General features: G+C 36.1%; 1 protein-coding gene across 5 annotated transcripts in view; it reads right to left on the reverse strand.

The window, feature by feature from the left end:
• The window catches only part of LOC148954216 (poly(A)-specific ribonuclease PARN-like), a 105,089-nt gene that overhangs the window by 25,834 nt on the left and 65,731 nt on the right, over positions 1-13,524 (reverse strand). For all 5 annotated transcript variants that reach the window (XM_089086051.1, XM_089086048.1, XM_089086047.1 and 2 more), the window contains 2 exons: positions 9,722-9,843; positions 4,780-4,887 (listed from right to left, as the gene is read on the reverse strand). In XM_089086051.1, coding sequence (XP_088942177.1) covers positions 4,780-4,887; positions 9,722-9,843 — 230 coding nt within the window. The remainder of the gene's footprint in view (positions 1-4,779; positions 4,888-9,721; positions 9,844-13,524) is intronic.

Consider the following 13,524-nt stretch of genomic DNA (forward strand, 5'->3'; position numbering starts at 1 on the left):
AGTGATTACCGTCACTGCTTACCTGTTCAACACCGAAGCACCTGTAGGACAAACACTCGATTTATCAATAAAAAAAATCATCCCTGAAATTATTTCAGAAGTTTTCCGGTACTTTCCCATTATGTAAACACCTCGGCTATAGACAGTCGAATGAAGGCAGTGATGGAGACTCGTAAAGCAGGTAATTGTTATCTAAATTGATCGAAGAGCGTGGTTTCTCATTGAATTTACAATATTTAAACTGTTGTTTTTTGGGGTTTAGGGGGAGAAAAAGGTACCTAGGTTAGGTTAGGTTACGTATTTAATATATGCAGTCTTTACCCCCCCCCCTGTAATGTGCAAATATATAACCCAAATTTGTTTATAAACCATTATATATTCATCCTATTTCGTTTTATTTCATTAGCATTAACCAAACTTGACCTTTTATAGGCGTCCACATAATGGGAAAGTACCGTTTTAACTTAGAAAAAATATGTGTGTCCAAAAAATATGAACAGGAAGCATTCGCAAAGTACATCCTGGACCTGAGAAGTAAAGATTTTCTGAAAGATGACTTCCACAAAATCAAATTTCCTGAAGATATAATTCCCAGGGGTGATTTAGTTTAGGTTATTCTTAATAACATAACTATCATGTTATTCTTTAGTTTTGAATCACGGGGTGGCAAATCAGCAATTTCAATAGAATTAAGGAACTCTATGATGAATTCAATCCCTCCTTCCTGTTTATCCTTCACAAGATCATGACTTTTATAGGATTTATATTTTCTTGGGAGGCGATCGACAATGTCAACGTCAATTTTACTTAATTATTTAGTGAGTGGCACTAAAATAACGCGTTTTTGTATTCTAATGTAGTTTTGACTACTTTTCGAATGCTTCCTGGTCGATTGAACATGCTCGTTGTCGTTTGTGTTCTAATCACTGATTTCGTTAGGCCTTATTTTCGTTTCTCACTGTTGCTGGTTTTCTGACCACAAATAATTTTGAACTTATTTTCCAGCTTTTTCCCCAGTAATAAATTTTGCTTGGATAAAGTTAATTTATAATTCAGTAACAGCCAGGCGTGATTAATCACACATACCTTCTGAAATATCTAAATTAAGCATTAGCACATTTATCATACTATTCTTAAGGTATAAGTCACGGGGTGGCAAATCAGAAATTTCGATTGATTTATGAAATTCTAGCGTTAATTCAATTTCTCCTGCTTTTTTATCCTTCACAAAATTATAAATTTTACAGGATTTGTATTCTCGACAATCGACAATCTTAGTACTAATATTATTCCTTTCTTTATTTATCGGCGCTACAATAACACAAAAGTAAGAAAGTAATCGGATTAACGACACTTCTTGACTACAAAGGTCCCTGTGCAAGCTCTGTAGTATGTTGCTGTAACATGTTCGATCTCTGGGTCCCGTATTACCAAGCTAAAGTCAAACCTACTGCGCCACCACAGGATTAAAATAACACGTTCCTTCATTCTTTTGTAATTTTGAATACTTTGCGAATGCTTCATGTCCGATTGATAATGCTCGTTGTCGCATGTCTTCTAAGCGCAATTTACAATTGCATTATTTTTTGTTGGTGCATTGCTGTGATTCTCGCTGTCATTTGTCTTTCAACCACAGATTTCGTTTTGCGTTATTTTCGTTTGCGATTTTATGTGATTCTTGTAGTCGCTTTTCTTCAAACTGCCGTATTCACTGTGCATCATTTTCCTTTGTGATAAATCATGATGCTCGTTGTAACATGTTTTCGAACTGCAGATTTTGTTTTACTTCATATAAAAAATTATCATTTCTGCTCATTTTGAGCTTAACATTACTGTATGTTTGTCTGAAAAATAATAATATTCTAATTTAGTTTACAAAGAAAGTTCTCTTTTGACGAAGTGGGTCTGATCTCAGCTTGTCAATATGGGATCCAGAGTTCAAACCCACCTGCAGCAATACACTCAAGGGACAATGCAAGGACCTTAGTACCCAAGAAATGTCGTTAATCGGATACAATACAGTTTATATAGAAATCCTAGATTCTAATAGCAACGTTGGGGCCATAAATTTATAGCTATTCGCCCTACAGACAAAAACATGAAACTGAGCATATACGCTTATTTCCATTGAAGCTTAGTAATGTTTTAATTTCTTTTAGTTAAGTAAAAAAAAAGTATAAAAACTGAGCTGAAACTATGACGTCATATTTAAATTTTGTATCCAGCATTTTTGGTCATGTGTTAAATAATTAGAGAAGACTAATAGAAACCAAAATTTGCAGAGGGAATAGCATTTGAGGGATTGAATAAAAGGCAAAACTAATTAGAGAAAATTATTTCAATAATCAACCTGAGCCACAAAAACCTGTCTATAAAATTAAAATTCCAGGAGCAAAAAAGCATAACGACGTTAATAAAAGAAAGTATCATTTACCTATGATACTTATATTGAGTTGGTTGTTTAAATGCGTATTTTATCCGAAAGTGGTGCCTCAATGGTTAAAGACAGAAACAAACCCGCATTAAAATATCAATTCTCTGACCCGTTAACCACTCTCGTTGATCTTCAATGGAGATGGATTATCGTAATTTACTTCGTCTCAAATTGGATTATTTGGCTAATTTTTTCAGTTGCATGGTGGATACGATCATACATTCATGGAGATTTCTTGCCAGAAAATCTGCCTGGGGGAATACAACAAAAGAGTGGGAATTTTACACCATGCGTTACCCAACTCTATGACTTTGCATCTGTCGGCCTTTTCAGCGTTGTTACGTCACTAACAATAGGCTATGGTGGTAGATACCCAACAAATGAATGCGTACATTTTTCTACCATAGTAGTGGCCCTCCAGTCCCACATAAGCTCAATTTTATTATGTATTCTGCTTGGAATAATTTATGCAAAGTTATCTAAGTCAAAGAAAAGAGCTAAAGGCTTAAAATTTAGCAACAACGCTGTGGTTTATATTGAAAATGAAATTTTCAATTTAGCCGTCAGAATTGGTGACTTGGCAAAATCACAGATTCTTGGTGCAACTGTCACTGCAGAAATATTCATGAAAGAATTTGATGATAAACGAATTACTACAGTTAGACAGCCGTTAGAAGTCACATTAGAAAATAACTGTGGTTTTCTTTTATTCCTTTGGCCCTTATTAGTAATCCATAGAATAACACCCTCGTCCCCTCTTTACAAAATATCTCCACAAGATCTACGTCAAAAGGATATTGAAATTATTATCATTGTACAAGCATGTACCGAAACTGGTGCAGCTATGATGGCTATATCATCCTATAAACCTGAACAAATTCGTTGGTGTCACAAGTTTGAGGAAATGGTTAAATTCAGTAACGATGAGAACCATCTTGAAGTTGACTATAATAATTTTGATAAATTGAAGTACGTTCCAGAAGAAAAGTACGTTCCAACTGCTTCACCGAAAGAATATGACTTTTTGAATAAGAATAAAAGAGATTCCACGCTAATCAATGAACAAGCAAACACAATGAGATATTCCAGTGAAGTTAAAATACTAATCAGTGAAGAACAGAATGCAGATAAAGAACAAAGGAATGAAGCACAAACAGATGAAGAAAAAACAGTTGAAGTAAAGTAAAACAGATGAAGCAAAGTAAAAACAGATGAACCAAAAATAGATGCAGCAAAAACAGACGAAGTAAAAACAGATGAAGCACAAACACCTTTCTGCTTTCATCTACTCATATTTATATATAAACAAAAAAGAATTCAAAGGGCCATTATAAACGTAGGAAGAAGGAAAAAATAGGCAACACATACAAACTATACACAGTGAGAAGGATGTCTTCTTAATTTTGTTAATGTAGGAGAAACAAGTTTTTTTCTATCTGCAGATAAGGTAGCTAAAGGGGGACAAGGTAAGAACGGGTAAAAATAACATCCCGAGGCAGGCAGAGGTTGACTGGGGAGTGCGGAAAGACAAGGATTACTATTGAAGAGAACTAAACGGGAGGGAAGAGAACGCTAAAACGGGGGGGAGGGGTAAATTTATACATTTTTATTCTTTGTTTTGCAGAACGACATGACTTCATATTCAACAATTACGCATAATGTTTTACCCTTTATTCTTGAATAACGGCGAAGTTCAGTGATTTACTAGTTGAGATTCACTGATGAGATCTTCAAACAATTTCAAGTTGATTTTTAAATTAGATGGCAATAATATTTATCGTTACATTAGGTTTATTATTATATAAATTATAATTTAAAGAAATACTACATATATTATTATTAGCTGAATTATTGTTTATATCATTATAGAAATCTCCGTTATATGCACGTAACAACGTTGTATACTTCTACAATTATATAGATTTTAAGTCCATATATTTTTATTTTATGTCTCAACTGGTGCCAGTGGCTGGTATATTACTTTCTACGTGCAATTTGCTTCGATGATATAATATCAAAACCGGGAAACAAGAGAGGTAACTCCTGTAAGCACTGCACCCCATTGAAAAGAAATAGCCCTTATATAGCACCCCACTGCACATGGTTAGCGTCCATTCAAGGATTTTACTTCCTTGGGTGGAGTCGAAATCCAAAAGGGAATATTTGGCTCGAAAATTGGGCGAGGGGCTCCCTTCCACTCTCGTAGAATAGTCATAACAATATTGATTTTTCACAGACTTATTTAGCTGCAATTTATTCCCAATAAATCCAAATACATTATAAGATTTCTCTCAAGAAAAGAGGAAAGAGGGCAAAAGAAATTTGAAAAGATCAATCGTCCTTACCCAAGTATTGCATCATTGACATAAAACAAACACCGGTAATAAATGCGTCGAAACCAGCGTTGTGAAGTCTGTCGTCAGCTAATATGAAACCTCTGCCAGGTTCGGGGTCTGCAAAAATGAATATAATTAGTTCTAAATAACGACAAAGACCACACTGCCTTTCCATCATAAAAACAACAACCAGTAAAACAACAGGAAAATTGTTTTACTTGTTGTTGTTGTTGAAATTAGTTCTCAAAGGGTCGAGCAGGCACATGTGGGGCATCCAGGCCCAAAACCCAAGCCCCTTCAAATTTAACCCGATTCCAATGATTGTCTACATATTTTCATGTCTTTTAGGTAATTGAGGTGTTTTCTCACTTTTTTTCTCGAATTTATTCAACCCTCTCCCTCCTCATTCCAAAGTAAATTCATAAAACACGACCAAACTTACTTTAAAACTTACTTTTTACTAAAAAGAACAAACCAAAAGTAAAGATTCAATAAGTAAAACGAAGAGTAAACAAAGTAAAAGTAAAAAGAAAGAAAGGAAAAGTAACGAGTAAAAAGAAAGTAAGACAAGTCAGATATCAAAAGGGCTACAATCCCTCATTCTTGCTGTTGATAATTGTTTCATCCACCATTGAGTCAAAACATTAAACAACATTTTTAAAAACTGTGGAATTCCAATCTAAAGTCGTAAAAAATCATGCAAGTTTTGAAGACAACTTGGTTTTTCTGCACAAAATATCGAAATAAATCTGGTTTCAGAAAGTAAACAACATTTTGACGTTACTGAATAAAAATCGTACCTATCAAACAAATATTCGCATAGCTGTGTTTTTTTTTCTTAAGGCACAACATCTCGTGGACAGAGGAAGCGACATGTCTACCTCCCACTGATTATTTCTTTCTTTGATGTAAAAAATCGCACAAGTTGTATTGAACAAACTACTTTTCATCCATAGCCCATATCCTTGTGAAAATGACATACTTCAGAACAGCACATAAATATATCTAGTTTCTATGATAAATTACTTATTGATTAGACTGGGCTTACAGTGGGTAAAGATATCTATTTATATGACAACATTAGCTAACAGACAACCCATTTAGAACTATAACCTACTGACGGATGAGTTTGAAATTTTATGATTTTACCTGTTAGGAAGAAATATGGGGGACTTAGCACCATCCCTTCCTACTACTTTGACCTTGAAAAGGAATTTCCCTTAAGGAGGTTGAGCAGTCCCTTGTGGTTCATCGCTGCATCCCTTCATCACCATCAATGGAAGTCCCAAGAACGAGCACGATGAGCCGATTCTTGCACATGCATTGTTTAAATACACTTCTCCCCCCTCAAAAAAAAAAAAAAATAATAATACAAATTTAAAAGAAATCAAAAACTTTTTCTAGTTACAGAGCGTCTAAGCCTCATTTTCTTCTAATTTTATTCAATGGCACATGTTTTATATTATTTTTTATATATATATATTTATTTTCCTTTTTTTATATCTAACTTTAAGAAGAAAAAAAACCTGTTAAAAGGGAACTTTTTTAAACTTATCATAGGCAAAGCAATTGCGCTGCCTAAGTAAAGAACGATGTTGGCACAATGCATTATTTTTTTTCCATACCAGGGTACTTCGTATCGAAGTAGTTGTCAAAGAAAATTCGAAAAGGGCTCATTCGATTGGAAATTGGAGTGGCTAGTGCCCTTTTTAATAGTCGAAAGTGATTGGAGGGCACCATTCCCCCAAACACATCCAATCAGAATTTTGAAATAGCCATTTGGTTCAGCGTAGTTGATTTCCAGATAGAAAATATTTTTTTGAGGAGGTCACTCCCCCACAAGCCTCAGGGCAAGGGTTTTAAGTTATGCCCTTGGGGCATATAAGAACGATGTTGGCACAATATATTATTTTTTTTTCTTTAGACCAGGGCACTTCGTATCGAAGAAGTTGTCGTAGAAACTTCGAAAAGGGCTCATTCAATTGAAAATCGGAGTGGCTTGTGCCCTTTTTAATAGTCAAAAGTGATAGGAAGGCAACTAAAGCCCTTTCCACGCCCACCATTTCCCGAAACACATCAAATTAAAATTTTGAGATAGCCATATTGTTCAGCGTAGTTGATTTCCAGATAGAAATTATGTTTTTGAGGAGGACACTCCCGCACAGCCTTCAGGGCAAGGGTTGTAAGTTATGCCCTGGGGACATATAAAGTTTTTATAAAAGCCGTTTTCGTAGAAAATTCAAAAAGGGCTCATTCGATTGGAAATTCATAGGGCTACTGCCCTTTTTAATAGTCGAAAGTGATTGGAGGGCAACTAACCCCCTCTCACGCCCACCTTTTCCCCAAACACATCCAATCAAAATTTTGAAATAGCCATTTTATTCAACATAGTTTTAAGATCTGGAAATTAGGTCTTTGAGGATGACAACCCCCCCCCCCCCCCACAGCCCTCAGGGCAAGGGTTGTAAGTTTTTTACAACCCTTGTACCAAACCTTGTATCAAGGGTACAAGGTTTTTATATAACGCGTTGTCGTAGAAACTTCATAAAGGCTCATTTGATTGGAAATTGAAATGGCTAGTGCCCTTTGTAATAGTCGAAAATGATTAGAAGGCAACTAACACCCCTTCCACGCCCACCATTTCCCCAAACACATCCAATCAAAATTTTGAGAAGGCCATTTTGTTCCATGCAGTTTAAAAGTTCAGGAAATTATACCTTTGAGCAGGACATTCCCCCAGTCTTCAGGGTAAGGGTTGTAAGCTATGGCCTGGGGGCATATAGGGTTTTTATTGAAATCTTTGTCGTAGAAACTTGAAATAGGGCTCATTCGATTGGAAATTCAAAGGGCTAGTGCCCTTTTTAAAAGTCAAATGTGATTCGAGGGCAACTAACCCCCCTCTTACGCCCACCTTTTCCCCAAACACATCCAATCAGAATTTTAGATAGCCATTTTATTCAACGTAGTTGAAAGTTTTGGAAATTAGGTCTTTAAGGATGACAACCCCTCCCCCCCCCCCCCAGCCCACACGGCAAGGGTTGTAGGTTATGCCCTGGGGGCATATAAGGTTTTTAATGAAAACGTTGTCGTAGATACTTCAAAAGGGCTCATTCAATTGGAAATTGAAAGGGCTAGTGCCTTTTTATAGTTAAAAGTGAATGGAGAGCGACTAACGCCTCTCTCACCCCCACTATTTTCCCAAACATATCCAATCAAAATTTTAAGGTATCCATTTTTTTCAACGTAGTTGAAAGTTCTGGAAATTAGGTCTTTTACGATGATAACCCCCTCAGAGCCCTCAGGGAAAGGGTTGTAAGTTATGCCCTGGGGGCATATAAGGTTTATATAGAAAGTTGTTGTAGAAATCATAGGCAGCGCAATAGCGATGCCTTAGTAAAGAACGATGTTGGCACAAGGTATTATTATTTTTTTGTTTTTTTTTTTGTTTTTTTTCCATACCACGGCACTTTGTATCGAAAGAGTTGTCGCAGAAGCTTCGAAAAGGGCTCATTCGATGGGAAATTGGAGTGGCTTGTGCCCGTTATAATAGTCGAAAGTGTTTGGAGGGCAACTATTCCCCCTCCCCGAAGCCCACCATTTCCCGAAACACATCCAATCAAAATTTTGAGATAGCCATTTTGATCAGCGTAGTTGGTTTCCAGATAGAAGATATGTTTTTGAGGAGGTCACTCCCCCACAACCCTCAGGGCAAAGGTTTTAAGTTAAGCCACGGGGGAATATAAGAACGACGTTGGCGTCCTTTAGAGCAGGGCAGTTCGTATCGAAGAAGTTGTCGTAGAAACTTCGAAAAGAGCTCACTCAATTGGAAATTGGAGTGGCTTGTGCCCTTTTTAATAGTCGAAAGTGATTGGAAGGCAACTAATACCCCTTCCACGCCCACCATTTCTCGAAACACATCCAAGCAAAATTTTGAGATAGCCATTTTGTTCAGCGTAGTTGATTTCTAGATAAAAAATATGTTTTTGAGGAGGTCGCTCCCTCGCAACCCTCAGGGCAAGGGTTTAAGGTTATGCCCTGGGGGCATATAGGAACGATGTTGGCACAATGTATTATTTATTATTTTTTTCCTTTAGACTAGGGCACTTCGTATCGAAGAAGTTGTCGCAGAAACTTTGAAAAGGGCTCATTCGATTGGAAATCAGAGTGGCTTATGCCCTTTTTAATAGTCGAAAGTAATTAGAAGGCAACTAAAACCCCTTCCACGCCCACCACTTCCCGAAACACATCAAATCAAAATTTTGAGATAGCCATTTTGTTCAGCGTAGTTGATTTCCAGATAAAAATTGTGTTTTTGAGGAGGACACTCCCCCACAGCCTTCAGGGCAAGGGCTGTAAGTTATGCCCTTAGGGCATATAAGGTTTTTATAGAACGCGTTGTCGTAGAAACTTCAAAAAAGGCTCATTCGATTGGAAATTCAAAGGCCTAGAGCCCTTTTTAATAATCGAAAGTGATTGGAGGGTAACTAACCCCCTCTCACGCCCACCTTTTCCCCTATGCCTCCCCAAGGTCAGAACAAAATTTGCACTTGACTGAAAAAAATACAAATGAATGTGCATTGTTAGTTTAATATACATATACTGATATTCAGTAATGAAAATGTTAATGTTATTTGATTTATTAAAGTTATAAAAGTAAAAGTATTTATATTCTTTTCAGTAAAGTGCAAATTTTGTTCTGGCCTTGGGAAGGCATAGGGGTTTTGAGCCCAACTTATGTTAATTTCTGGTCGTTTTGAGTTGAACTCGGTTATTTATTGTAATTTATGTTCGTTTTGGGTTTCATTTATTTATCGATGCGGATTTATGGTAGTTTAACGCTTGGTAGATTATTTGATTTTATTGTTGCTCATTTTCTGTTTAATGGAGTTCTTTACTTTTCTTTGAAAAACTTATTTTGTGGAAAAAGTTTTTTTAATTAATAAAAAAATACCTTTTAAACTTGGCAGTGGTAGAATGCCCTTCTTAATTGTGTCAATCAAGGTAGGTAAACTTGAGTCTTGAATTTTATCCCATACGGGTTGCGCAGCTGCAATTACCTTGGTATCAATAAATCTAAAAATAAAAGAATAAAATATCATTAACAAGATAAGCAAAGAACTAAATAAAGACTCGCATCATAACAGCACAAAGCAGGGATAAATCTATATCCCGTCTTTTGGAAATTAATTGACTCATAAGAGCCAACAAAAGAAAATCCAGAACAGGTCCGGAAGTGATTCGTGTACGAGAGCTAAGGCAAGTGTAGACATGTGCATGACTTCTAGTTCTGACATTACCTTCTATTAAAATGACTTTAAGGGGAAACTTGTCAAAGAGACAACGAAGAAAAACCATCGAGAAAATTTGACATGTATAAGACAAGGTGTCTCGAGCATCGATGACTTCTTGACTTAAAGCTCTTGCTAAGCAGCGTAGAGTGAACCCAACGTCAGCACCGTTAGTCTTCTCCAGAGTAGTCTGTCCAGGGCTAGGGTTGGGGCTTTATTGTAGTCGACACTCTGGGTAGTGAATGAATACCAAAATGAAAGCAAAGAAAGAGAAAAAGAGACGAAAACAGAAGTTAAAAATAAAATAAAAATATTTTTTGGAAACGCTTATATACTTGGTTTGCTTTATTTTGAATTTTAACTAATTTTTGTCCACTGGTTTTTTACCTTCTCCTCTTATTTTGTTCCTTTTTTTCTTCAATCCACTTTGTAATGTGAGGAAAAATTATTTACGATTATTCCTTTTGTCCTAGTCTAATTTTCTGGGGCTATAAAAATGATGATGAAAACAACGCTTCCTTTCTATCATGAAAATATATATATATATATATATATATATAATGTCATGAGGAAATTTCAGACAGTGATTTCAGAAGAAAACTAATTGAATTTGTCTGCTATATATTTAATAGCCATCTTCAACGCCGTCCTAGCCGGGTGGCTTAGTGCACTGGGTTTAAGATCATTTGTCCTAGAGGACAAGGGTTCAAATCCTAGTGTACCCATTTATTTAGTTTGGGACGGGGGTCAATGGCGTGACACTGTATGGAAACCTGGATAAATTTGGGGAAGGTAAACAGGAAAGGTGTGCGTAGGCACAGGATCACTTCCTGGCTGAAGGGCCAAGAAACGCAGATCAACACCGCCGGTAGGGACTGTAAAGTCCATGCCGCATTACCTTTACCTTTTTTTTTTACTTCAACTAAACGAGAAAGTGGAATAAAGATAGATTCAACTAATACCCTGCAACTAACTGGCATGTAGTAATGATGTTAGGACTCTTACTGTTTTATTTTTGGTTTCCTCAATTATTTATCGTAAGTTGATTTTATCCTCTTGTACTTTCGTGTTTAACTGAAGATGTCTATTAGATTTATAGTCGAAATATTCAATAAGTTTTCTTCTGCAATTTACTATCTTTAAAGCTTCCTCGCTGCATTGTCTTCTTTGTTGTTTGGGGGCTTAGACCAATTTTTCTCGCAGCATTTTTTTTTGCTTTGCCACTGCTTTTCAGTAAGACTTACAAAAGCATATTTAATATCCTTTTTTTTTGGCTCATTCAAAGGCCTAGTGCCCTTTTTAATAATCGAAAGTGATTGGAGGGAAACTAACCCCCTCTTTTATTTTATTCTTTTATTTTGCTATATATTTAATAGCCATCCTCAATCAAACGCCGTCCTAGCCGGGTGGCTTAGTGCACTGGGTTTAAGATCGTTTGTCCTAGAGGACAAAGGTTCGAAGGGTTCGCACACCAAAAGGAAAAAATATAAATGTTTTTACTTTTATAACTTTAATAAATCAAATAATTTTAACATTCTGGTTACCCCATATCAGTATATATATACTAAACTGAAAATGCTCATTCATTTTTATTTTTTTAGTAAAGTGCAAATTTTGTTCTGGCCTTGGGAAGGCATAGGTGTTTTGCGCCCAACTTATGTTAATTTCTGATCGTTTTGAGTTTGTCTCGGTAAATTATTGTAATTTCTGTTTGTTTTGGGTTCCATTTATTTATCGATGCTGATTTGTGGTAGTTTCACGCTTGGTAGATTATTTGATTTTCGTTTTGCTCATTTTTTCTTTAATAGAGTTCTTTACTTTTCTTTGAAAAACTTATTTTGTGGAAACATTTTTTTTAAATTAGTTTCTGTTGGTTTTATATTGATCGAGTTTTTTCGAGGGAAAAAAAATTATAATTCAAATCTTTTCGTTTTGTGAGTCTTTATAGTTCGGCCTGCTATTTGTATACCAGAGAAAAATTCTCAGAAATTTTTAATAGCATACACCCTTTTTAAAATCTGGACACAAATAATACTGTTTAATTTAGTTTCATAACTCCTCTAGTTGACCTGTAATGGAAAACTTGATACCATTCGCAAAAAAAATCTGTTTACTTTCTTTGATAGCTTGGATACACTTACGCTATTTGGAATTGGTTAAATTTTAAGAGCAGAAGTAGCCCCAATCGGTTGAACATAATACCCTCAGTCGTTCTTAGGATACTGCTGAAATGCCTTATTGGGAATTATAACAGTGCATTTTAATTGAATCTTAAGTAAACATTTAGTTTTTAAACATATAAAAATTGGATTTGAGGAAGACTAAAATCTATTCTATAAATCATATACAACAGCTTTCTATATAAACCTTATATGCCCCCAGGGCATAACTTACAGCCCTTGCACAGAGAGCTCTGAAGGGGTTATAATTATAAAAAACCTAATTTCCAGAACTTTCAACTATATTGAACCACATGGATGTCGAAAAACTTTTATTGGATGTGTTTGGAGTAATGGTGTGCGTGAAAGGGGCGTGAGTCGCTCTCCAATCACTTTCAACTATTAATAAAGGCACTAGCCCTTTCAATTTCCAATTGAATGAGCCCTTTTGAAGTTTCTACGACAACGCTTTCAATAAAAACTTTATATGCCCCCATGGCATAACTTACAACCTCTGCCCTGAGGGCTGTGGGGGGAGGGGTTGTCATCCTTAAAGGCCCAATTTCCAAAACTTTTAACTACGCTGAATAAAATGGCTATCTAAAAATTTTGATTGGATGTGGTTTGGGAAAAGGTGGGCGAGAGAGGGGGGCTAGTTGCCCTCAAATAACTTTTGACTATTAAAAATGGCACTAGTCCTTTGAATTTCCAATAGAATGAACCCTTTTTCAAGTTTCTACGACAAAGCTTTCAATAAAAACCTTATATGCCCCCAGGGCATAACTTATAATCCTTGCCCTGAGGGTTGTGGGTGAGTATCCTCCTTAAAAATATGTTTTCTATATGTTTTCCAGTCGAATGAGCTTTTATTGAAGTTTCTACGACAACGCGTTCTTTAAAAAACCTTATATACCCCCAGGGCATAACTTAAAACCCTTGTCCTGAGGGCTGCGGGTGAGTGTCCTCCTCAAAAACATAATTTCTATCTGCAAATCAACTACGCTGAACTAAATGGCTATCTCAAAAATTTTGATTGGATGTGTTTGGGGGGAATGAAGGGCGTGAGGGGGGGGGGCTTATTGCACTCAAATCACTTTCGACTATTTAAAAGGGTACTAACCCTTTGAACTTCCAATCGAATGAGCCTATTTTGAAGTTTCTACGACAACGCCGTCTATAAAAACCTTATATGCCCCCAGGGCATAACTTAAAACCCTTGCCCTGAGGGTAGTGTCCTCCTCAAAAAACATATTTTTTATCTGGAAATCAACTACGCTGAACAAAATGACTATCTCAAAATTTTGATT

Source organism: Artemia sp. Qi Xiang Cuo, chromosome 3 (assembly GCF_049724085.1).
Source record: "Artemia sp. Qi Xiang Cuo chromosome 3, ASM4972408v1, whole genome shotgun sequence".
Taxonomy (NCBI): domain Eukaryota; kingdom Metazoa; phylum Arthropoda; class Branchiopoda; order Anostraca; family Artemiidae; genus Artemia; species Artemia sp. Qi Xiang Cuo.